Raw genomic sequence first — 26118 nt, forward strand, 5'->3', positions numbered from 1 at the left:
GTGTGCGCATGACCGGAAGTGGCGCCACTCAGGCGCGTCCCTCTGGCGCCGGAGCCGGGACCTAGTGTTGGGCAGTACCTGCATAGCGGTTCTTGAGCTCTAGCGGTTGCCGGTCAATTGTTGACAGTTGCCAGTTGCCAGTCGTTTTCGGAAAGCCGGCAGCGGCTTTTTCACCGGGTTCTGCTTGAGGCCGAGCCACCTGTGACTCGGGAGACGGAGTGGAACACCCAGCCGGGCAGGCCCAGTCCGATCTCCCGCGACCCAGCACCGCAGGATCAAACCGTGCCTGTACGGGGAGTGGCTGGAGAGGAAGAGTCCAGCCTGGGAGCCCTCGGAGCAGCCCTGCAGAACGGGGTGGGGGCTGCTCTAGATAGACCCTGACTTCCAGAGAACTGCTGGGAGGCTGTGGCGCGAGGTGGAACTCAAATGCTGAAGGAAGGAGGTGAGGAGTGGTAGAGGGAGCGATCGTCAAGAGATCGGCTGCTGCTTCGTTTGCCCACGACTGCCGCTGTGTGAGCCGGATCAGAACTCTTTTTATCTCTCTTACAGGTAGTTGGAGACAATCCTTTTTTCTTTCTTTGCCTGTGACACAGCCCCAGGAGATCCTGAGAACATGTGCCCCTACAATCCTTTTTTGAGTAAAGAATTCGGGGGTCAAAAAAGTTTGAGGACCTCATACCTGCGTGATTTCTGAGTATTGTGCCACGTACCCCAGTCTGCCTGATGGACCAATGACAGTGGAGAGTAGGGAGAAGTGGGTTCCTGAGGATTCCTCTGTCGCTTTTCTTCTTCTAGCCCTTCTCGAAGCAGCCAGGGATCCCTGGAAGCCCGGGAAAGTTTGAGGGCAGGCCAGCCCAGTAGGATTGTGAAGTTGTGGAGGACAGGGGAATTTGCAGTTAGAAGGCACAGGTTCTTGTGAAAGCTGTGAGGTACCAGCCAGGTCTCTTAACCCGTATTTCTCCATGGAAGAAAGGACAAAATAACGTTAACTACTTTGTTTACCTCTGAGAATTGTGATCCTCAAATGAAATAACACTTTTGAAAGCACCCCGAATGTGGTACAGAACAAATGTGTAAGCAGGCAACCTCTTTTAAGTCTTAACCACCAACACCTGTGCTGTTCACCCCCTAGATCAACTGTATTTGGTCTGTTACTCTACACGTGCAATTTTACATCCAGAATTTGGTGCTGTCTCCAAGATCAAGCGGTCCTTATATTTGTTTTTGATTTGTTTTGTTTTGTTTTTGAGACGGAGTCTCGCTCTGTCGCTGAGGCTGGAGTGCAGTGGCGCAATCTCGGCTGACTGCAACCTCCGCCTCCCAGGTTCAAGCGATTCTCCTGCCTCAGCCTCCGGAGTAGATGGGACTCCAGGTGCCCGACACCACGTCCAGCTAATTTTTGTATTTTTAGTAGAGATGGGGTTTCACCATGTTGGCCAAGCTGGTCTCAAACTCCCGACCTCAATTGATCCACTGGCTTCCGCCTCCCAAAGTGCTGGGAATACAGGCGTGAGCCTCTGCTCCTGGCCAAGAGGTCCTTATATTTGGTCTTGCACTTGAGGAGTAGAGAGTGCGATTTCACATCCAGCATTTTGTTTTGTCTTCCCCAGAGACCTGAGAAAGCAGAGCAGATGGTCATCTTCCCCATACTACAAAAAAGGAAAGGAAGTGCTGTCAGGTTAGATAACTCTCAGTAAGAAAAGGTCTGTCCTAAGATCGGAATCCAGATCTATTTATTTGTTTTATTCAGATATCATTCACATACCGTAATATTCATCCTTTTAAAGTGAACAATTTGGTGATTTTTAGTATTTTCACAGTTTTGCAGCCATCACTATTTAATTCCAGAACATTTTTGTTAACTGAAGAAGAAACCCTGTAGCCTTTAGCAGTCACTCCCCAGTCCCTCATTTCTCCACAAGTTCCTGGCAACCACTAATCTACTTTCTGTCACTATGGATTTGCCTAGGACATTTTAAATAAGTGGACTCATAATATGTGACTTTTTTGTTTTGTTTTGTTTTTTGAGACGGAGTTTTGCTCTTGTTGCCCAGGCTGGAGTGCAATGGTGCAGTCTCGGCTCACTGCAGCCTCTGCCTGCCGGGTTCAAGTGATTCTCCTGCCTCAGCCTCCCGAGTAGTTGGATTACAGGCACCTGCCACCACACCCAGCTAATTTTTTGTATTTTTAGTAGAGACAGGATTTCACTATGTTGGCCAAGCTGGTCTTGAACTCCTGACCTCAGGCAATCCACCTGCCTCGGCCTTCCAAAGTGCTGGGATTACAGGCGTGAGCCACTGCGCCTCGCCAATATGTGACCTTTTGCGTCTCGCTTAGCACATCATTTTCAAGGTTCATCCAGGTTATACCATGTGTCAGTACTTCATCCCTTTTTATGATAGAATAATACTCCATTGTACGGAGAGATCACATTTTGTGTATCCATTCTTCAGTGAAGTTTTATGTGTGTATGTTTTATTTCTCTTGGGCATATACCTAGAAGTGGAATTACTGTGTCATACAACCCTGTTTAACTTTCATAGGAACTGCTGAACTTTTTCCACTGTGGCGGCATCATTTTCTATTCTCAGCAGTGTATGAGGTTTCCAGTTTCCTCACATCCTCATCAACACTTGTTATTCTCCATCTTGTTTATTATAGTCATGTTAGTAGGTGTGATGTGTTCTCTCATTGTGGTTTTCATTTGCTTTTCCCCAATGATGAATGATGTTGAGTTTCATGTGTGGAGTGGCTATTTGTATCTCTTGCTTGGAGAAATAGCTATTCAGATCTTTTGCCCATTTAAGAATTTAGTAGGGCCAGACGCAGTGGCTCACACCTGTAATCCTAGCACTTTGGGAGGCCTAGGCAAGCAGGTCACTTAAGGTCAGGACTTCAAGACCAGCCTGGCCAACGTGGTGAAACCCCATCTACTTAAAAAAAAAAAAAAATTAGCCGGGCGTGGTGGTGCATGCCTGTAATCCCAGCTACTCGGGAGGCTGAGGTAGGAGAATCGCTTGAACTTGGGAGTTGGAGGTTGCAGTGAGCCGAGATTGTGCCATTGCACTCCAGCCTGGGCGACAAGAGGGAAACTCCGTCTCAAAAACAAAAAAAACCACACACAGAAAGTGATGTGCTAAGCCAGCATTTCAGCCTCCCAAAGTGCTGGGATTAGAAGTGTGAGCCACCGTACCCAGTCAATAACTAAATTTTTTTTTTTTTTCTTTTTTTGAGGGAGAGTCTTGCTTTGTTGTCCAGGCTGGAGCGTAATGGTGTGATCTCGGGTCACTGCAACCTCTGCCTCCTGGGCTCAAGCCGTCTTTCCACCTCAGCCCCCCAGGTAGCTGGGCCTACAGGCGTGCACTACCATGGCTAATTTTTGTATTTTTAGTAGAGACGGGGTTTCACCATGTTGCCCAGGCTGATCTCGAACTCTTGGGCTCCAGCCTCTTCACTTTCTTGACAGGGCCTGTTGGAGCACAAAGTTTTTAATTTTGAAGAAATCCAACTTACCTATTTTTTCTTTTGCTGCTTGTGCTTTTGGTGTCATATGTAAGAACTCATTGCCTAATCCAAACTCTCAAAGATGTATGGTTTTCTTCCAAGAGTTCTACCCTTTTTTTTTTTTTTTTTTTTTAAATAGTGTCTCTGTCAACCAGGCTGGAGTGCGGTGGTATGATCACAGCTTGCTACAGCCTCGACCTCCCTGGCTCAAGCGATCCTCTCACCTCAGCCCCCCAAGTAGCTAGGGCTATAGGCATGCACTACCACGCCTGGCTAATTTTTGTATTTTTAACAGAGATGGGGTCTCGCCAGGTTTCCCAGGCTGGTCTCGAACTCCTGGGCTCAAGCAGTCCGCCCACATCAGCCTCCCAAAGTGCTGGGATTACAGGCGTGAGCCACCGCACCCAGCCAAGAGTTTTACTACTTAACTTTAGGTCTCTGATCTCTTTTTGAGTTACTTTTTATATATGGTGTGATGTGAGACTCTCTGCCCAGACCTCTTCATTTAAGCAAATGCCTTAAATTTGCAGAGCCACTTTCTTCAAAGAACTAAGTAATAATCTCTTTAAGCTGTATACTTAAATGCTGGGCATTTGCCAAGTGCTTTGTCTGTATGTTCCTTTAATCTCCACAGCAATCTTACAAGGGATTATTATCCCCATTTTGCAGATGAGAAAAATGAGACTTAGAGAGGTTACATGATTTTCACACTGCTGCTGAGTGGCGGATCATAGATACTTGTGAGTCTGTTAACACTTTAATGCCTGAGTTGATGGAATTTCTGAGGTAGGAGGGAATGGAGAAATTTACATCACACTGCAGGTCTGCAGATTCAGCCCACGTGCCCTGGTACCTGCTACGTCCCCTCTTCACAGTGAGAATTGGTGACTTCCTAAACTGCTTTTAACCTTTTTCGTTTTCTTCTCTTTCTTTAGTACTACCTTCCCCAGACCCTGCCCTTCCCCAAGAGGAAAACACAGGAGAGGAAGGAATGGCTGCTGGTCTCCTCACAGCTGGGCCCCGGGTAAGTAGGAAATTAACTTTGGGAGGCATCCTTTTCTTCCCCCCTAATATTAATGGTAGGGTTGGCTTGTTTTTTGTTGTCATTTGTTTGTTTTTTTTCTTTCTTTATTTTTTGAGACTGAGTCTCACTCTGTCACCCAGGCTGGAGTACAGCGGCATGATCTCGGCTCACTGTATCCTCCACCTCCTGGGTTCAAGCGATTCTCTTGCCTCAGCTCCCGGTTAGCTGGGATTACAGGCACGCACCACCACACCCAGCTAATTTTTTTGTATTTTTAGTAGAGATGGGGTTTCACCATGTTGGCCAGGCTGGTCTTGAGCTCCTGACCTCAAGTGATCTGCCCGCCTCGGCCTACCAAAGCGCTGGGATTACAGGTTTGAGCCACCGCGCCTGGCCTGTTTTATTTTTTTTTGAGACAGGGCCTCAGTCTGTCACTTAGGGTGCAGTGCAGTGGTGCAATCACAACTCACTGCAGCCTCGACCTCCTGAGCTCAAGCGATCCTCCTACCTCAGCCTCCCAAGTAGCTGGGACCACAGGCTCGTGCCACCATGCCCAACTAATTTTTTTTTTAAGTTTTGTAGAGTCACGGTTTTGCCATGTTGCCCAGTCTGGTCTTGAACTCCTGGACTCAAGCCATCCTTCAGCCTTGGCCTCCCAAACTGCTAGGATTACAGGTGTGGGCCATCCCACCCGATCACCCGCTTGTTGGTTTTGTTTTGTTTTGTTTTTTACAAGTTTTCTGTAATGAACAAAGTAATTCATGTTCACCACAGAAAACCTGGAAAATAGAGAAAACACAAAAAGTTAAAAATCACTCTTAATCCCACAAAAAGATAGCATCTAACATTTTGATTTGTGTCCTTTCCTTTCCATCATATTCTCTCTTTTCTTTTCTTTTTTTTTTTTTTTTTTTTTGGAGTCTTGCTCTGTCGCCCAGGCTGGAGTGCAGTGGTGCAATCTTGGCTCACTGAAACCTCCACCTCCCAGGTTCAAGCGATTCTCCTGCCTCGGCCTCCCAAGTAGCTGGGATTACAGGTGCGCCCTACCACACCTGGCTAATTTTTGTATTTTTAGTAGAGATAGGGTTTCACCATGTTGACCAGGCTGACCTGGAACTCCTGACCTCAAGTGATCCACCCGCCTCAGCCTCCCAAAGTGCTGGAACTATAGGCTTGAGCCACGGTGCCCAGCTCATATTCTCAAAGTGGGTTTATTCTGCTCTGTCATGTTTCTGTTTCACTTAGCAGAATTCGATGAACGTTCTCCCATTTCACTGCACATTTTACCAAATCATTTCTAACACATTCTTTTTTTTTTTTCTTAAATAATTTCACCTTACTAGTTTAGATTCAGGGGTATGTGTGCAGGCTTGTTAAATGGTTGTATTATGTGATGCCAGGGTTTGGGGTACAGATGATACCATCACTCAGGTAGGGAGCCTAGTACCCCATAGGTTTTTTAGCTGATGCCCCCTTTTCTCTCTCCTCCCTCTAGTAGTCCCCAGTGGTTTTTGTTCCCATCTTTGTGTCCATATATACTTGGTGTTTAGCTTCCCCACTTAGCAATGACAACATGCAGTATTTGGTTTTCTCTTCCTGCATTAATTCACTTAAGGTAATGGACTCCGGATGCGTCCATGTCACTGCAAAGGACATGACTTCATTTTTTATGGCTGCATCGTATTCCACATGAATTTCCTATTCCACACGTGGAATTTTCTTTATCTCGACCAGCACTGGTGGGCACCTGGGTTGACTCCATGTCTTGGCTGTTGTGAACAGCACAATGAGGAACACGCGCGTGCATGCATCTTTTGGTAGAATGACTTCTTTTCCTTTGAGTATTTACGCAGTAGTGGGATTGCCGGGTGGAATGGTAGCTCTGTTTTAAGTTTTTTGAGAGCTATCCAAACTGTTTTTCCGGAGCGACTGAACTAATTTAGTTAACTTTCCCGTCAGCAGTTACAACCTTTCCCTTTTCTCTGCAGCCTCACCAGCATCTGTTAAGTTTTACTTTTTCATATTAGCCATTATTTCTGGTGTGACAGAATATCTCGTCGTGGTTTTAATTTACATTTCTCTGGTGGTTAGTGATGATGAGCATTTTTTCATCTGTTTGTTGGCCACTTGTATGTCTTTTAAGTGTATCTGCTCATGTCTTTTCCTGCTTTTTAACGTGGTTGTTTTTTGCTTGTTGCTTTTAAGTTCTATAGATTCTGGAGATTAGACCTTTGTCGGATGCAAATTTTTGAATATCTTTTCCCATTCTTTCAGTTGTGTGTTGAGTCTGTTGATAGTTGTTTTTTTTTTTTTTTTTTAAGAGACAGAGTCTCACTTTGTCACCCGTCACCCAGTCTGGAGTGTAGTGGCACAATCTCAGCTCACTGCAACTTCCACCCCCCAGGCTCAAGCGATCCTCATGCCTCAGCCTCCTGAGTAGCTGGGATTACCACCAGACCCAGCTAATTTTTGTATTTTTAGTAGAGACTGGGTTTTACCTTTTTGGCTAGGCTGGTCTCAAATTCCTAACCTCAGGTGATCGTCCTGCCTTGGCCTTCCAAAGTGCTAAGATTACAAGTATGAGCCACCGCGCCTGGCCCTGATAGTTTTCTTTTGCTGTATAGAAGCTCTTTAGTAAGGTCTCACTTGTCAGTTTTCGTTTTTGTTGCAATTGCTTTTGAAGACTTAAGCCAAGAATTCTTTGCCAGAGCCAAGGTCGAGAAGGGTATTTCCTTGGTTTTCTTGTATGGTTTTTACAGTTGAAGGTTCTACATTTAAATCTTTAATCCATCTTGAGTTAATTTTTGTAGATGGTGAAAGGTAGGGGCCCAGTTTCACTCTTCTACATATGGCTAGCCAGCTATCCCAGCACCATTGATTGAGTAGGGAGTCTTTTTCCCGTTGCTTGTTTCTGTCAACTTTGTTGAAGATCAGGTGGTTAGAGGTGTGCGGCTTTATTTCCAGGTTCTCCTTTCTGGGTCCGTGTGTCTGTTTTTGTGCCAGTGCCCTGCTCTCTAACACATGTTTCTTTCACATAGTCCTATGAGAGTAGTAACTGTCCTTTTTTCTTGACTAGGTAATTAGCTCTTTATTTTCGTTTTTAAAATTTGCTCTTGGATTTCCTTGTCAGTTCTGCTCTTTATTAATATATTTTTTCTTTATTAATCCTTTGCTTCTGCTTTCCTCAGGTTTATTTTAAAATTCATTTTTTGGCCGGGCACAGTGGCTCACGCCTGTAATCCCAGCACTTTGGGAGGCCTCAGGCGGATCACGAGGTCAGGAGATCAAGACCATCCTGGCTAACACGGTGAAACCCCATCTCTACTAAAAATACAAAAAACAAAAAAAATTAGCCGGGCGTGGTGGCGGGCGCCTATAGTCCCAGCTACACGGGAGGCTAAGGCAGGAGAATGGCGTAAACCCAGGGGGCAGAGCTTGTAGTGAGCCGAGATCGCGCCACTGCACTCCAGCCTGGGCGACAGAGCAAGACTCCATCTCAAAAAAGAAAAAAAAAATTCATTTTTTAACTTCTCGAGTTGAATCCTTAACTCCCCTTCTTCCTTCCTTGTTTACGTTGAAAGTTTCTGGCTGTGTATTTATTTTTTTAGATATTCCAAAATTATGATTTTGATTTCTTTATCTGCCTATGTGGCTGGTCTGTGCTTTATGAGGATGGAGTTTGTGTCTCTTGTCAACACAAAATGCCAGCGCAGTCTGATTGCAGGATATAGCGTTTGATAGCTCTGTCAGCTCAACCTTATTAAATTGTTGCATCTTCCATGTCTTTATTCTTTTTGTTGTTTATTCACTTTGGGCTGTCAATGACTGAGTTACTTTAACATCTCTCAAAATCCTAATATTCTAAATTTCTCTTTGCATTTCCTGCAGCTTTTTCTTTACGTATTATATATTCCTTTGTTATTTGGTTCGTGACATTATATCTTTATAATGGATGTTACTTTCTTGATTATTTTAAAGTTACACAAAGATTTTAAATATTTTTTAGTTTTTTATATTTTTAATAGAGATGGGGTTTCACCATGTTGGCCAGGGTGGTCTAGAACTCCTGACCTCAGGTGATCCACCTGCATAAATATTTCTTCATTTTAAAAGGTGACCCTCTTTGTTCCATTGAAAGAACCTCTCGGTGTGATGAATGGATTGGAAGAGCAGGTAAAATCAGAGGCCCGGAGACTGGTTCCAATATGGAAATTGTTGCTGGTTTGCAAGGCAGTGGTAGGGGAGTGGAAATAAACAGGTGAATTCTCATGATATTAGGAGGAAGAATCAATAGGGATTGATGCCGCACGAAAGGAGAGGATAACACCCAGGTTGCTGGCTTGGCCAACTAGGTGAACAAAGGCCCCATTGCCTGAGCTGGGAACAGACGAGGAACAGCAGGTGAAGATGGGTGTCTCTGTTGCGTTTTGTTGGTTTGAGGTTCCTGTGAGGCCTGGCCAGGAGACGATTTCTGCATTAGGTTAATACTGTGTTATCTCCTGATTCGTTTCTTCGCTTTCCATCTGGCTCCCCCTGCCCCCACGCCCTGTACCTAGCAGAGGATGCATTACATGGAGTAGGTGCCGCTTTGTTATGTGAAGAGCTTCACCTGATCTGCGTGCCTTATAGCTCCTGCCCAGAGTCTCCTAACGCCAGATCCATGTTTTCACCTGTGATAGAACATCTGCACCTGGATTTCCTATGGCCACCTTAAACTCTGTGGGCCCCAAAACAAACTAGTTCCCTTGCTAACAGACCCCTTCTTCCCATGTTTCTTCTCTTTGTGATGACACTGTCATCTGTCTGGTCTTCCAAGCAGGAAACATCTTTGATGCATTCTCAACTCTTCTCTCACAAAGTTCATTTCTGGCTTTGCATCTAGTCCCTCTCCTCAAGCAGGATCCTCTCTCAACTTGACACTGACACTGTTGAAGTTCTTAAAACCACCTCTCCATGCCTCCATCTCAAGACACAGTTGCCTTCCAGCAGCTCCCTGTTGCCTGAGGCATAAAAGCATCACATTTATCAAGTGATTCAAGGCTTTTTACATTCTGACCTCAACAACCTTTCTGCCACGCTTCATCCCCCCACCCAAACTGCCTGCCATTTCCTAAACACACAAGGACTGTCTCGCCTCCATGCTTCTGCTCATGGTGCTTCTCCTGCCTTGGATAACCTTCTCTTGCTCCATCTGGAAACCTTCTGCTTCAAGGCCAGCTCAGTAATTGCCTTCACTCTGTGGTCCTTCCTCCCCGCCTTTCTGTTCTCCTGGCAACTAGTCTGTTTCTTTGACTCGTGCTACATTTGATTGTGTGCATACTTGGCTCTCCTGTTGTACTGGGTGATATCTGCGTTCACAGAAATATTTGTTAAATGTTCTGAAAATTCATCTTTCACATTTCTCTGATAATTTGCACCTGACTCTTCACTGTATCAACTCACATTCTAATTTTGCTCTTTCTGTATTATCTCTTCAAGTCCCAAGCACCCATTAATTTTTGCCCAGTTACTTCACACGCACACACACACTTTATTTATACGTAAAGTCTACTAGAATTATAAATGTGTGAAGACAAGAGACAGTGGTGTGTGTGAGTGTGTATGTGTGTGTATGTCAGATTATCTTAGTGTTAGGCACTGCAGTGCTGGTGATCAATAAAGGCTTTCTCTTTTTTTTGAGATGGAGTCTCGCTGTGTCACACAGGCTGGAGTGCAGTGGCACGATCTCAGCTCACTGTAAGCTCTGCCTCCCGGGTTCAAGCAATTCTCCTGCCTCAGCCTCCTGAGAAGCTGGGACTTACAGGCACCTGCCACCACACCCAACTAATTTTTGTATTTTTATTAGAGACAGGGTTTCACCATATTGGCCAGGCTGGTCTTGAACTCCTAGCCTCAAGTGATCCACCTGCCTCGCCTCCTGGCTTCCCAAGGTGCTGGGATTACAGGTGCGAGCCACTGCAGCCGGCCACTTTCTTCAACTACCCAGAGACCTGAATCTTTTCGAAGACTTTTCTAGCTCCCCCAAAACCGCCAACGTTAACCACCCCATCACCCTAGATCCTAAGGCCACTGGCAAGATGAAATGTGCTTGTTTTTTCAGGGATCCACATTCTTCAGCAGTGTGACAGTAGCTTTTGCACAAGAAGGGTGGAGGTGCCTCGTGTCTACTCCGAGGGAGAGGTACAAGGAGGGGATACCAGAAAAGTCCAGGAACCTTGTCCTACTAGGTAAGGAAATGGTTTAAGATTTCGATTCACTCAATTCTGAAAATCCATGGCACTTGCTTTCCAGTGTGTAGGGCCTTCTGACAGCTGTGATGTACCAGAGCGATGGTGTCTATTCCTCTTGTTCTCTTGGGGAAGGTCTCTGCATGCCCACTTGGCAAATAGGCAGTTTCCCTTTGCTTTCCCCAAGGCTGCACCTCCCCATTCTCTCATTTCCCAGGAGGAATGGGGTAACCCTCAGGTCATTTCCTCTATGTTCAGTAAGTTTCCATCTTCCTAAATTGGGAACTTGTGAGTTTAGCTTTAGCTCCCTGGCTTGACCCCTCCTTGAGGCTGTTTCCTAGCTCCTTCCAGAAATGTTTTATACAGCCTTGGCTTGGCCGGGTGAGGTGGCTCTCACCTGCAATCCCAGCATTTTGGGAGGCCAAGGTGGAACAGTCACTTGAGACCAGCCTGAGGAACACAGTGAGACCCTGTCTCTCCAATTAAAAGGATGTTTAAAAAGACTTTGGCACCATCTCTCTTATGTACTGCCGTAGCCCCTGGTGCGGGCACCAAGTAAGTGCTCAGTAAGTATTTGCCGTCTGAATGAAGTGAACAATCCGACTGGGCTGCTTGCTCTCCCCTGAGTTCTGGGTGGCTGTTCATACTTACTTACAATTTCTAAAGCCTGTTTTTCCCGTTGAATAGGACTTCCAGTTTCCCAGCCTGGCATGAACTCCCAGTTGGAACAAAGGGAAGGCACATGGATGCTGGAGGGCGAAGACGTGCGAAGTCCCTCTCCAGGTATGTGAGCAAGCACTTAGCCAATGGGAGTCTTGGGAGCAAAAGCCCCTTTAAATCACACATGAGTGCATTTGATTATCATAACAATTGTGAGGTAGGCACTATCACCCCATTCTACAGATGAGGAAATGATGCTGAGAGAGGCTGGCTCACTGGTTCAAAGCTTCACAGCTAGATAGTGGCAAGGCTGGGATTTGAAGCAAGCTCTGTCTGCCTCTAAAACACACTCTTCCTCACCTCATCCTTACGGAGGCTCCCAGGGCTGGGAGGTGTTTGGGGGCACATGTGATGTCCCTGGCCTCCAAAGAGTATCCTTCCTTATTGTTGGGAAGCAAGAGTCATCTTTGTTGGCACATTCCTTGCTTGGGGTCTCCCTCACTGAGGATCCTAGGTGCCAGCTTTACGCATGCCACTGGGTGTCACAGCTCCTGCTGCCACCCTATCTGACCCCTTAATTCATTCTGCTCCTCCTTTCTTACTGCGTGGCCATGCCAGAATTTTCCAAAGGGCCGATACTAAGAAACTCAGGGAAAACAGAAGGAAAGGAGACCATAGTTTCCACTGCATCTCTCTTACCACCCATGCACAGCAGCTCTCTCCCCTCGTCTCTCTCAGCCTCTGCCCTGGTGCCACCTCTGGCAGGGCCTCAGCAGTTTTTCCCTGGGGACCCAGTCACTTTTGATGTTTGAGACTTAAGGCATCAAAGGTACAAATGAATTAAACCAGTTTGAGGTGACAACATTTGACATGTTTCTAAAGATGCAGCCTGGGCCGGGCACGGTGGCTTACGCCTGTAATCCCAGCACTCGGGGAGGCTGAGGCAGGTGGATCACCTGAGGTTAGGAGTTCAAGACCAACCTGGCCAACACGGTGAAACCCCATCTCAACTAAAAATACAAAAAAATTAGCTGGGCATGGTGGCGGATGCATGTAATGCCAGCTACTCCAGGAGGCTGAGGCAGGAGAATCACTTGAACCTGGGAGGCGGAGGTTGCAATGAGCCGAGATCGTGCCATTGTACTCCAGCCTGGGCAACAAGAGTGAAACTCTGTCTTAAAAAAAAATAAATAAAAATGAGATGCAACCTGTCTATTTGTTGCTTTATTTCTTGAGTTATAAGTTATTGCTGCTGATAGGGCAATCGGCACAAAGCCCCGGGAGCATTCTTTGCATGATTCCATGGAGCTGCCTCTTCTCCTTCCCATCTTACCATCCTCTAAGCAGCCTGTTGCATGATACCTCACCCTTGTGGCATGCCCGGCACCACTCATGCTTGTTGACACTGCCTGTGGCAGGGAGCCTCCCTGGCCCTGCTGCCTTCTTCTCCCAAGGCCCCCCTGCCTGGGCATCTCTGTGTTCTATACAGTCTACACAGAGGACTGAAGTCCTCTGTGGAGCTTCAGAAATGGAGAGCAGTGTTTAGTGGTGAGGGGAACAACTGCATTTTTCTGGGAAGAGTGTTCATGATAGTCTCAGAGGGGTTCAAGACCCTGAAAAGCTTGCTGTATTCGTTTTTTTGGGCTCTCATAAAAAATAACCACAAACTGGGTGGACTAAAACAATAGCAGTTGATTCGCTCACAGTTCTGGAGGCTAGAGGTCTGAAACCGAGGTGTCAGCGGGGCCGGGCTCCCTCTGCAGGCTCTGGGAAGGATCTTTCCTTGCCTCTTTCAAGTTTCTGGTGGTTGCCAGCAATCTTCAGTGTTCGTTGACTTTGAGCTGCATCACTGCAATCTCTGTCCCTGTCTTCATGTGGCATTCTCCTGTGTCTGGATTTCCTTCATTTTAGGGCATTAATATACCCTAATCCAGTATGGCCTCATTTTAGCTTGATTACATCTACAGAGACTTTGTTTCCAAGCACGGACACATTCTGTACTTTGAGGTGGACATGATGTGGGACACTGTTCACCCCAGTACAGTGGTCCCAAAGGTTAAAATCACCACATCATTAGAAACAGGAGTTGGAAAGGGGTATTTCCGCTGAGGAGGTGCTCTGAGGCAGCAGTGTAGGGCAGTAGAAGCAGCTCTGGGTGTGGCTGCCCCGAGCGGAAAACCACAACCTCTGCCCCTAGACACAGCAGGAGTCAACGTAGGAGACGTCCGTGAGCAGAGCGGGGTGGGGTTTCCCCACGCACCAAGCAAGCAATTAATTTTGTAGCAGACACCGTCTACCTGGAGATAGCATCAGATCCCACGGGTTGAGGGCTCAGTCCCACAAGGTGGCCCCTGCCCCTTCCCACCAGTCGCAAGTCCAGGCCTCCAGAACTACACTAGCTTCAGACTGGGGTGCCCACGCCCCCTCTTTGGATTACATTGATTTGTTAGAGAAAGGACACAGAACTCGGGGAAGCACTTATTTTGGAAAAGATGAAGATGAAGAGATGCATGGGACGAGGTATGGAGAAGGTGCAGGGAGCTCTCATGCCTTCCCCGGACAGCCGCCCTGCGGGAGCCTCCCTGTGTTCAGCTCTCTGGAAGCTCTCCAAACCCTGCCTGCCTGGGCCTCTGATTCACTGGATAGGCGTGATTGAAGCACGGACAGCATGTTGTAATGAGATTGGACAGAAAGGGCCTGATTGAACACAAGTAGACTAGTGGGGACACCCGGCAGAGCCTTCCTGTGCAGATTCTTCTTGGCCTCGGTGCAGCATTCCTTCCTCCGGGGTATGGGGCAGGATCTTCTCTGGAATGAGGGTCGTACGGCCACAGTCAGACTAGAGTCCTGCTTGGGCAGGGGGAGGTCAGAGAGAGAGAGAGAGTCTGTTCTGAGCCCTAAAGTGCTCCGACGTTTTAACAGAAGACTGTAGCAATGGCCGGGCGCAGTGGCTCACACCTGTAATCCCAGCACTTTGGGAGGCCGAGTTGGGCAGATCACCTGAGGACAGGAGTTTGAGACCAGCCTGGCCAACATGGGGAAACCCCATCTCTACTAAAAATACAAAAATTAGCTGGGTGTGGTGACCTACGCCTATAGTCCCAGCTACTTGGGAGGCTGAGGCACAAGAATCGCTTGAACCCGGGAGGCAGAGACTGCCATGAGCCGAGATCGTGCCACTGCACTCCAGCCTGGGTGACTAAGCAAGACTCTGTCTCAAAAAAAAAAAAAAAAGACTGTAGCAGTGGCTATGGGAGTTATGAGCCAGGAACTGTGGGTGAAATACACACACACGCACACACACATATACACGTATATCTTATAATACCTCATTGAGTATGAAAGACATATACTCAAAATCCCTGCTTGCCATGCATTAACTACATGGATTCCAGGCACACCACTGAATTATGTAGTCATGTTTCCATATATGAAAAAGTAGATGATAAAGTCTTTCTTCTTTCACCAATTAACACATATATGAAAAAAGTTGCCTACTGAAGAGTTATGTAAGCTATATGATAGTGAACAGAAGTCGTCAGGCGCAAGTTTCCACTCTGGCCATTAGAGGAGCTCAACATGGCCTCTGCTCTAACTCACAGCATGTCCTGGGCATCGCTGTGCCTCTGAGAGCTGGGTCTGGGCCCTGGGTTATTCTACCCTACCCCTCCCAAGTGGCAGACCCAGGAGTTGAAAGTGCCATTCTCCCTGCTGCTCATTTTAGGGACTTCTGTGGTGGGTGTTAACACTTTCCCAGACCCTGCTGGCGAGTTGTACTAATTCTGATTCATTGAATCATTCATCAATCAGCAAATGTGCATTAAGCATTTGGTATGTACCTGGCATCATTTTAGCTGCCATGGGTAAAATGTATCCCCTTTGTTGAGCGGGGGATGAGGACATAGCCTCTGCTTACATCTTCGTGAAGAACATAAACAGCAAACAATAACTAATCTACTTTTTATGGTGATGAGTTGTGTGAAGAAAGTAAAGCAATACAAGGGATTAGTGACTGGGGCACAAGGCTGAGTTGGGAATAGAGGGGAGGGAGCTGTTGGAGAGCTGATGAAGAGGAAAGACTCTTTGGAGATGACATTGGAGCCGAGATCTGAAGGAAGGGGATGAGCCAGCTGTGTGGAGGAGACCTAGGAGAGGAACATTCTGGGCCACAGCGTATGTTGAGACCTTGATGTGGGAATGAGCTTGCTTAAGGATTAGAAAACCCGTGTGGCCAGAGCTTAGTAAACACGAGGAAGAGTGGTGTGCAGGGGACAGATTGTGCGGGGGCACTGGAACCATGGTAAGGCGTTTGGATTTTAGTCACCTAAGAAAATAAGCCATTAAAGAGTTTTGACGTAGGGAAGGGATGAGATTTATGTTTTAAAAGGATTCAGCATTTGGCAAGTGACACTGGTGAAAAAGAATGCAGCATATGTGTGAAGAATGGACATTCAGGGGTCAGGCATGGGAGCGGGGAGGTGAGTTAGGAGGCAGCTCTTGCAGACATGGGAATGTGAGGTGATGGTGGCCTGTAAGAGAGGGGTCAGGACATATTTTGGTGTTAAAGCCAACAGGACTTGCTGGTGGATTGGATGTGAGATGTAGAGGAGGAGGCATTAAGGATGACCCTAGGTTTTGGCCTGAACAGTTGGGTAAGTAGGAAGATTAACAAAGGTGCTGGGTTAAAAGGGAGATGATTAGCTCTGTTTGGGGTGTGTCAGGCCTGAGATGTCATCAGTCTTCTACTGGAGCCAGCACTCGAGAGAGGTGAGCTGAGGGACAGGCCGTTTCTGAGCATCACGTGGTCCTCTGAATTGCCCCTTCTTCCCTTGGTTTTTTTTCTTGTCACTCTTCCTCTTCTTTTGATTTTTTTTTTTAAACGCAAATAGATGGTCTGCTTTTAAAAACTGTCAAACCCATAGATGATCGGACTCCCAAGTTACACGGAGATGCGCTCAGCCTGCAATGGGGGCCTCTGTGCTCTTGGTTGACTGGGGGCATTGGTGTGCACTTGCAGTTCTGAGGGAAGCCTACTTCATGCTTTAGGATGGTTTATAAGGAGAAGGTCCAGAGTAACAACCACGCAGATAGCACTTACTGTGTCTCAGCTACCATTCTGGGTCCTCTATGTGTCTTAACTCATTTAATCCTCACAGTGATTATATGAGGGAGCTGCTTTCACAGGTGATAAATCCAAGGTTTTAAAAGATTACACAGTTTGCCCAAAATCAGAGAGCACGTAAGAGGTGGAACCCAGATTTGAACCCAGGCAGTCTGGTTGAAGACTGTGTATAGAAATTCAAGGTCAGGTGTGGTGGCTCACACCTGTAATCTCAGCACTTTGGGAGGCCGAGATGGGTGGATCACCTGAGGTCAGGAGTTCGAGATCAGCCTGACCAACATATTGAAACCCTGTCTCTACTAAAAATGCAAAATTAGCCGGGCATGGTGGCGCATGCTTGTAATCCCAGCTACTTGGGAGGCTGAGGCAGGAGAATTGCTTGAACCCAGGAGGTGGGGGTTGCAGTGAGCTGAGATCACACCATTGCACTCCATCCTGGGCAACAAGAGCGAAACTCCACATCAGGCTGGGCATGGTGGCTCATGCCTGTAATCCCAGCACTTTGGGAGGCTGAGGTGAGTGGATCACCTGAGGTCAGGAGTTCAAGATCAGCTTGGCCAACGTGGTGAAACCCTGTCTCTACTAAAAATACAAAATTAGCCAGGCGTGGTGGTGCATGCCTGTAATCCCAGCTGCTTGGGAGGCTGTGGCAGGAGAATCACTTGAACTCGGGAGGCAGAGGCTGCAGTGAGCCAAGATCACACCATTGCATTCTGGCCTGGGCAACAAGAGCGAAACTCCATCTCAAAAAAAAAAAAATAAAAGGTATGGTAAAAATACAGTATAAAAGATAAAAAATAGTACACCTGTATAGGGCACTTACCATGAGTGGAGCTTGCAGGACTCTGGGTGAGTGAGTGAGTGGTAGGTGGATGTGAAGGCTGAGGGCATTGCTGTACATGGACTTTAGAAATACTGTGCACTAAGGCTACACTAAGTTTACTTTACACATTTTTCTTTGGGAGGCTGAGGTGGGAGGATCGCTTGAGCCCAGGAGTTTGAGACCAGCCCAGACAACTTGGCAAAACCCTATCTCAACAAAAAATACAAAAACTAGCTGGATGTGGTAGCACAGGCCTGTAGTACCAGCTGCTCAGAGGCTGAGGTGGGAGGATCACTTGAGCCCAGGGGGTTGAGGCTGCAGTGAGCCATGATCGTGCCACTGTGCTCCAGCCTGGGCGACAGTGAGATCCTGTCTCAAAATGTGTGTGTGTGTGTATGTGTGTGTGTGTGTGTGTAGTACTATTTTTATTTTTAAACTCTTGTTAAAAACTAAGAAACGCACACATTAGCCCAGACCTGATGGAATCATGCATATCACTGTCTACACCTCCATATCTTGTCCAACTGGAAGATCTTCAGGGGCAGTAACAAGCATGGAGCTGTCATCTCTAAGATAACAGTACCTTCTGGAAAACCTCCTGAAGGACCTGCCTGAGGCAGTTTTACAGATAACTTTTTTTTTTTTAGTGGAAGGAGTACAGTGTAAAATAACTATTAAAAGCATAGTATAGGGTGGGTGTAGTGGCTCACACCTTTAATCCCCAGCACTTTGGAAGGCCGAGGCGGGAGGGTCACTTAAGTCCAGGAGTTCGAGACCAGCCTGGCCAATGTGGGGAGACCCTGTCTCTCCAAAATATCAAAATTACCCAGGGATGGTGGTGTGCTCCTGTAGTTCCAGCTATTCAGGAGACTGAGGTGGCAGGATCGCTTGAGCCCAGGAGGCTGAGGCTGCAGTGAGCTGTGGCTATGCCACCGCCCTCCAGCCTGAGTGAGACTCTGTCTCAATTAAAAGTATATATTAAGTATAGTAAATATGTAAACTGGTAACGTAGTTGTTTATTAAGTATTATGTACAGTGCATAATTGTATGTGCTATACTTTCATATGACTGGCAATGCAGTAGATTTTTTTACACTAGCATCACCACAAACGTGAGTAATGCGTTGCACTACAACATTATGATGGCTTTGAATTCAGTAGGTAGTAGGCTCCATTACACTCTTATGAAAGGAGGTGAGTCATCAAACCTGTGTGTGTAAGAGCTTGGCCAGACTCCTTCAGCCTTTGGTTTTCCTTCCACCAAGGGAACACAACGGCTTTTCTCACTTTTTTTTTTTTTCCAGGCTGGAAGATTGTATCTGAATCACCACTAGAGCAAGCCCTTTCTGAAGAATCATTCCAAGACCCACATGTAGAGATGCCCCCTGGGGATTCAGACCACAGGACCAGTGAGCTTGAGAAGAGCTTCAGCCTGAGACCAGTCCTCTCTCCGCAACAGAGAATGCCCGTGGAAGCGAGACCTCGCAAACGTGAGACGCACACCAAGCGCTTCAAGAACTCGGAAATCACGAAACCTCACAGAGCGAAACCGTATGCATGTAATGAATGTGGCAAAGCCTTCAGTTACTGTTCTTCCCTTTCTCAGCATCAGAAGAGCCACACTGGAGAGAAGCCCTATGAGTGCAATGAGTGTGGGAAGGCCTTCAGCCAGAGCTCCTCTCTCATTCAGCACCAGAGGATTCACACTGGAGAGAAACCTTACAAGTGCAGTGAATGTGGAAGAGCCTTCAGCCAGAACGCCAACCTCACCAAACACCAGCGAACTCACACCGGAGAAAAGCCCTACAGATGCAGCGAGTGTGAGAAAGCCTTCAGTGACTGCTCAGCTCTTGTTCAGCATCAGAGAATTCATACCGGAGAGAAGCCCTATGAATGCAGCGACTGTGGGAAGGCCTTCCGTCACAGCGCAAACCTCACGAACCACCAGAGGACTCACACTGGGGAGAAGCCCTACAAGTGCATCGAGTGTGGGAAGGCCTTCAGTTACTGCGCAGCGTTCATTCAGCACCAGAGGATTCACACTGGGGAGAAGCCCTACAGATGTGCTGCGTGTGGGAAGGCCTTCAGCCAGAGCGCAAACCTCACAAACCATCAGAGGACTCACACCGGGGAGAAACCCTACAAGTGCAGCGAGTGTGGGAAGGCCTTCAGCCAGAGTACGAATCTCATAATCCACCAAAAGACCCACACTGGGGAGAAGCCATATAAATGTAACGAATGTGGGAAATTCTTCAGTGAGAGCTCAGCCCTCATTCGACATCACATAATCCACACCGGAGAAAAACCTTATGAGTGTAACGAGTGTGGTAAAGCGTTTAACCAGAGCTCATCCCTTAGTCAGCATCAGAGAATCCACACAGGCGTGAAACCCTATGAATGCAGCGAGTGTGGGAAGGCCTTCCGGTGCAGCTCTGCCTTCATCAGACATCAGAGACTCCATGCCGGAGAGTAACCAGGAACATGGTGGAAGTGGAGAGTCCTGGACATGCCGACTCAGGACAGATGGGTGAGGATGAGAAATGCTAAAGGCTCGAAAGCATCTGAAGACATCTAACTTAGAGTCTGCAGCCCAGAGGCACATGCAATTCAGTAAATAGCCACTATTTCACATGCTGTGTGTGGACGCTCAGCTCTATAACACCTTTCTGCAAGCATCAAAAGATCCAGGGCTCCATTCAGTTGCAGGTTTGCCTTTATTCAGTGGGCCAGAGCACTTTATTTGATAAGCATTCCAGAAACCTGAGTTTATTCGGAGTAAGTGACCAAATCAATGAGTAAAGAACTTGGCTCCTACATCAAAGCCAAGTCTTTGGGCAATGCTGGCAGTTTCTCCTGGAAGTAATGAGAAATGTTGTGAAAGAACTCAGAGCATTGGCCAGAAATGATTGAAAAACCATCAAATTTGGGGCAAGGGGTGTAAATACAAATACAAGTGAGAAAAGGGATTCTAGAGCCAACTATGAAATACCAGAATCTCCTTGAGTTGGGGAACATTCCTTGATGTTCCAAAACTCAGAAAAGCACAGCCAGGCCCAGCCTTTGTAGAGCTTGTTACTGTTAGAAAGAGCCCACCCAGGCAGATCACAAGGTCAGGAGTTTGAGACCAGCCTGACCAACATGGTGAAACCCCATCTCCACTAAAAATACAAAAACTTGTGGGGTGCGGTGGCACGTGCCTGTAATCCCAGCTACTCAGGAGGCTGAAGCAGGAGAATCACTTGAACCCAGGAGGCAGAGGTTGCAGTGGGCCAGGATTGCAACACTGCACTCCAGCCTGGGCAAAAGCAAGACTGCATCTCAACTAAAAAGAGCCCACCCAGAGGTTACTGGTGTTGAGGGTAGAGTGTGCTGCTAATGAATTGGGAGGCACATCCCTTTCCATGGAGAATAGGAAGCACCCAGAATGGGCAGGTGTGACAGCCATGCTGGGCTCAGGCAGGTGAGTCATCAACTGCCCCCGGCTCCTCATTCTCCTTTCTCCCTCATGGAGAACAGTAGTGCTCCCCTCCTATTAGCAATCCAGACTTTTGCCTTTGGCCTGCTTACTGTCTTATTTACTGTTTCCTTGGTGACTTGGTGCAGTCCCTTCTAGGACACTGGAATGCTTTTGTGCCAGCCCCTCATTCTCGCCTAGGCTGGAGTGCAGTGGTATAACCATAGCTTGCTGAAGTCTCCACTTCCGCACCCTACCACCTCAGCATCACAAGTAGCCAGGCACACAAGCCACCACACCCAGCTAGCTTTTTGGAGAAAGTGTCTGGCTATGTTGCCCAGGCTGGTCTTAATTCCTGACCTCAAGGAATGCTCCTGCCGCAGCCTCCCAAAGTTCTGGGATTACGGACAAAAGCCACTGTATCCGAAATAGAATCCTCTCCCTAACTCAGGGGGTCCAGGTAGTCCTTTCCACTTAAGGTAGTTCTCCAACCCGGGGTGACATAAAAGCACTGACCTAGAGACCACTGGCGAAAACTAATGTGCAAACAAATGAGTCATAAAGGGGAAATCAATTTCTCTGGGCCACCATTTCCCTTTACTCCAGTACCCAGAATCCTCTCCCAGGTCGTGCTTCAAGGTTCATCTTAAAACAAAAGGGAGTGATGAGCACAGGCTCTAGAAAGTTGATCAGAAGGAACAACTGTGGGAAGATGAGACTTGAGACAAGGTGAGACAGCAAATACTGTAAGCCACCTGAGCTCAGAGAAAAGGTTGGAATAACAGTTTACAGTTAAACAGATGACGTGAATCTCACTTTCACAGAACCAAAGGATTAGTCCAGGACTAATCCTTAGTCCAGGAGAGTGGTCAGGTTTATTTGTTGCATCACTGGTTCTGAGCCCTGGCTGTGCACTGGAATGGCTAGCAAAATGGGTCCTGGGCCCCCAACCCACTGTAACTTCAGTTGGTCAGGAATGGACAGCTACACTCCCCATGTGTTCAGGTTTTGTGTTAGAGCATTTCTTAGGAAAGGCTTCACTATAGTCTATAAAAAGTGTTTCCTGGCCAGGCATGGTGGCTCACGCCTGTAATCCCAACACTTTGGGAGGCCAAAGGCAGGCAGATCAAGGTCAGGAGTTCGAGACCGGCCTGACCAATATGGCAAAACCTTGTTTTTACTAAAAATAAAAATTAGCCGGGCGTGGTAGCATGTGTCTGTAATCCCAGCTACTCAGGAGGCTGAGGCTGGAGAATTGCTTGAACATGGAAGGCAGAGGTTGTGGTGAACCGAGATCGCGCCATTGCACTCCAGCCTGGGCAACAAGAGCGGAAACTCCATCTCCAAAAAAAAAATAAAAAGCTTCCTTTCTGAAGCAGCCCAGCCCATACAGGGCAGTTTTGTTACCCACTATAAGGTGCTTGTTACTTCTCCACAGGCTCTGCCACCTTGACCCCACTGACTACCCTACAAAGGAGCTAGCTCCCTCAAGGAAGACGCCACACCAAAAAATCCACCAGTTGTCAAATGATCCTTTATTGAAATACTTTCCTTTGTGCTTAACTCTGTGGGAAAGGAAAAAAAGTCTATCAGTAAAAGGGAAAGTTTAAAAGGATTATCCCAACCCCACCAGTGACCATTTCCAAAACTTCCCAGCTTATCTCTGTGAATACATTGGGTGGCCCCCCTTTTGCCCCTATTGTAACAATGGAAAATGAAGCAAAAAAGTCACTTACGGCTGGGCATTCCACAGCACCACTGTTGATGTCATCTATGATGTCATGAGGGTGGCGGCCATCAACATTACAGCCCACAGACTGGGCAGTCCCCAGGATCTCTTTAATGGTTCCTTTAGTAAAGAAATGGTGACACTGGAGGTGCTGGCTCAGTCCCTCATAATCCTCATACTGGGGAATACTCAAGGGGTTCATAGCAGGCAATGGAAATAATGAGGTTCCTGCTCCTCTAATAAAGTGCAGAGCTCCATCTAGTCCCATGACCCTGAATGCAAAGCTTCCATGGGTCCTTGATGCCCAGATTAAACACATCCAATTTAAGAGCCATCCATTCTTTCAGTCTCAGAAAACTGCACCCCATCTTGGGTCTCACTGAGCACCCTTTAAGTGGGAAGAATGTTAACACAACTACAGTTACAGCGGTTACACGTTGTCCTGCTCTTACCAGAGAGTTCTCTGGCTAAGGATCGGTGCCGCATCTGTCGAGCAATGTTGATGATCTCATCAAAAGTGATATTCCCACTGTGTTTAACTGCAGAAGAGAAAACAGCAAAAGCTCTGTTACAGTCTGAAGCCAAAGCAGATCATGTGTCCTTCATTTCATTTCTAGGCTGTTCCCATGCTTTCGGCACAGAGTCATCCACATGAAGAACAACCCTGTTTCCTAAGCTGGGGTTTACTATCAGCTCACCACTGGATTGCACCAGCCAACAGAGACCTGGTCAGGTGCAGTGGCGGGTGGCTGAGGGCAAAACCAAGCCTTCACAAATCTGACATGGCAGAAACTGTTTTAGAGATGAGAAATGACAAGCTTAAATTGCCAGGGACAGTTAAACTGCCCAGTACCTGCCGGCTCTATGTGCTCTCCTGATTATAGGTCACTGTTGCTGACGTCTTCCTCCTACATGCACTGACTGGGGCCTGCCCCACACACGGACTACGTGGGCATTTTTTTTTTTTTTGAGACAGTGTCTCACTGTCACCCAGGCTGGAGTGCAGTGGCACGAATCTGGCTCACTGCTACCACCTCCACCTCTCGGGTTCGAGTGATTCTCCTGCCTCAGTCATCAGAGTAGCCAGGACTACAGGCGAGCACCACCAGGATAATTTTCGTATTTTTTGGTGGAGATGGGGGTTTCACCATGTTGGCCAGGCTGGTCTCAAACTCCTGACCTCAAGTGATCTGCCTGCCTCAGTCTCCCAGAGTGCTGGGATTACACAGGTGTGAGCCACCCAGCATATATGGCACTTTTTGATACTACCTGGCTCTAGCAGCCTTAACCGTATCAACACCCAATAGCCATGTCAACCCCAGGTTTCCTTCAAGGGAAAACAGCCATATATATCAAACATCTCACAAACCATTGCCAAAACCAAACTAGGGAAAAGATGACTCACTGTTTTTCTGTTTCTTTCTGTCTCTTGGTGGTTCCTTGAGGGCTTTGATGATCAGGGCAGAGGCAGAAGGCACCACCTCAATCTGCAGAGGAGATTCTTGAGTTAATACTCCACCTCCAATGAATACTGCTTTTGAAAGCATGCTGGCTTTCAAAAATCATGGCCACACACTGTCCAAGTCTCTGCCCTACGTCCATACTCTTGACAGAGCCTCCCCAACAAGGTAAAATCACTCAGCTCACCAATGGTGGCAGAAATACTCTATTCAAGAATCCCAGAGGGTTGCTACCTCTGTCCCCCCACCCTCCAATCCCAAAACCAAGCACAAGTAAATACCTGGGCCTGTCTGTTCTGAATGGTCAGTTTCACTGTAATCCTCAGGCCCTTCCAGTCACCCGTTGCCTTGGCAATGTCATCACCAACCTTCTTCGGAGACTAGAAATAAAGGAATGTAATCAACATGGTGTCCAGATGTGAACTACAGCCTTGAAACCTGCCCACCACTTCTCACTTGGCAACATCTCAAGTACTTAAGGGCACCTTCCCACCTTCAGCACAGCTATCACCATAGCATAAATTGGGGGTTGGGATTGTCTTGTCCAGGACTGTAAACTGCAGACTTGGCCACAATGGAATCTAGACCCCTCCTAAGTGCCTATGTGCTTAAGGAGGGAGATTTTCAGCCCTGCTCACATTAGAATCACCTAAGGAGCTTTCAAAATATTAGGTTCCCATGTCAGACCACCCACGTCCATCTGCCTGGATGGGCGTCTGATTATTTGCTAAGTGTCCCTTAAGTGCCAGCTGAGCTAAGGGCCAAGGAAGAGTAGTTAAGATACAGATTAAGAAAGACCAATGGGGAAGAGCATTTGGGACAGGGGACCGCTGTGCAAGGATTACATAAAGGCCTAATGAAATTCAGGGAAATCCAAGAGTACAGAATAATGGAGAAGCCAGCAGTTGCTCAGCAGGCATAAGGCACAGCCTGCCACATTAACTGCTAAGTTTACATCCACAACACAGCTGTTAACATTCACTGGATCTTCACCCACACCCCATTTAATCTTCCCAACAATGCCATGCCCACTTCCCTGACGAGGAAATACAGATATTGGCTGCCCAATGTCACTAAGCCACTCCTAACTTCAAAACCCCCTTGGGCCCACCCCTCAGGTGCCCCAAAGCAACAGTGGAGACACATGGAGCTAATTACAATTTAAAGGCACCGGGTTCGATGTTTCACGCACGACCTTCCTAAGGTACCTAGTACTAGTCAGTGGCTCAGGCCTAGTGAGGGTGACAATCCAAGCCACGAGGGCACCTCTGGCACAGTCGTGACTCCACGAGCCGGCGCTTAACTCTGCTCTGTAAGTGAAAACAAGCCCCTTGGCGGGGATGACGTACCAGACCCAGGGGGCCGATCTTGGGGGCCAGCGCAGAAGTGGCACCGACTTCACCTCCGGTGCACCTCAGGTATACTGGAGGAAAAGAAGGGTTAGGGTCTCTGCAGAGGGAGCCCCCGAGCCACAGCCCTCTCAGCGTCTTTCCGGGGCTGGACACATCACCCTCTGCCTCTTCTCGAAACAGCACCGAGCGTGAGGCCGGCCACCCGCTCCTCCCTCGGGCGTGGGCAGCTCCGAACCTCACACCGCGGAGGCGTGGAGAGAGCCCCGTCGCCCGCGAACCCAGGCCAGTGGGTCCAAACGCCCGAAGACAAGCCTTACCCTAGGGCCTGCGGGCTCCCAAGCCGCCACAGGTGGTTCGGTCCTCCCTCCCCACCTACACGTGGAGAAGCTAAGGCCTAGAAAGACTGAGGCTTGGCCAGGACGGCGCAGCACCGGGAAGGCCTCTAGGAGGCAGCTGCTTTAAGAGCCCCGTATTAGAAAGCTTTGCACGCGCGGCGGGGCCGAGGGATGCTCCATCCCGCAGCCCCGGCCACAACTAGAGCACGCACCGACTTTGATCTCGTTGGGGTCGAACTTCGGCGGCATGGTGGAGGCGGCTGGTGTCGGATGAACCCGGATTCGGGACGACCGAAGAAGGTTGCACCTTCGCCCCCTCCGAGCCGAACGCCGAGAGACCGGAAATCGCGCGGACGACGCCGGATATAGGGAGGAAAACGCGGTTATCGCGAGAACTGTCGTCACTGCCCAGCCTTCCAGAGACGCTTT

At 47.8% G+C, this 26118-nt stretch overlaps 2 protein-coding genes and 1 non-coding gene across 8 annotated transcripts; 1 reads left to right on the plus strand and 2 right to left on the minus strand.

The window, feature by feature from the left end:
• Positions 1 to 27: 27 nt before the first annotated feature.
• On the plus strand, positions 28 to 24406 carry LOC105463946 (zinc finger protein 79). 6 transcript variants are annotated; one of them, XM_011711427.3, is made up of 7 exons: positions 41 to 549; positions 1611 to 1678; positions 4174 to 4244; positions 4440 to 4528; positions 10629 to 10755; positions 11443 to 11538; positions 18664 to 24406. In XM_011711427.3, the coding sequence occupies exons 4-7, from the start codon at positions 4496 to 4498 to the stop codon at positions 19830 to 19832; spliced, it is 1425 nt and encodes a 474-aa protein (XP_011709729.2). In that variant the 5' UTR covers positions 41 to 549; positions 1611 to 1678; positions 4174 to 4244; positions 4440 to 4495; the 3' UTR covers positions 19833 to 24406. The 6 variants fall into 6 exon arrangements, 5 of the variants coding, with proteins under 5 accessions (XP_011709732.1, XP_011709727.1, XP_011709729.2 ...); XR_011613000.1 differs by lacking the exons at positions 1611 to 1678; positions 4174 to 4244 and having other exon boundaries at positions 28 to 442; positions 18664 to 20819; positions 23160 to 24406; XM_011711428.3 differs by lacking the exon at positions 1611 to 1678.
• On the minus strand, positions 22334 to 26051 carry LOC105463945 (ribosomal protein L12). The gene is made up of 7 exons (XM_011711422.2): positions 25902 to 26051; positions 25352 to 25425; positions 24284 to 24382; positions 23948 to 24029; positions 22995 to 23081; positions 22550 to 22662; positions 22334 to 22378 (listed from the first exon to the last, which is right to left on the minus strand). Exons 1-7 carry the CDS (start codon positions 25936 to 25938, stop codon positions 22373 to 22375), a joined length of 498 nt encoding a protein of 165 aa, XP_011709724.1. The 5' UTR covers positions 25939 to 26051; the 3' UTR covers positions 22334 to 22372.
• LOC112423525 (small nucleolar RNA SNORA65) lies at positions 23159 to 23288 on the minus strand. The gene has a single exon (XR_003014004.1). It is a non-coding gene; the product is annotated as a small nucleolar RNA SNORA65 (small nucleolar RNA).
• Positions 26052 to 26118: the final 67 nt, after the last annotated feature.

This window comes from Macaca nemestrina, chromosome 14, assembly GCF_043159975.1.
Source record: "Macaca nemestrina isolate mMacNem1 chromosome 14, mMacNem.hap1, whole genome shotgun sequence".
Taxonomy (NCBI): Eukaryota; Metazoa; Chordata; class Mammalia; order Primates; family Cercopithecidae; genus Macaca; species Macaca nemestrina.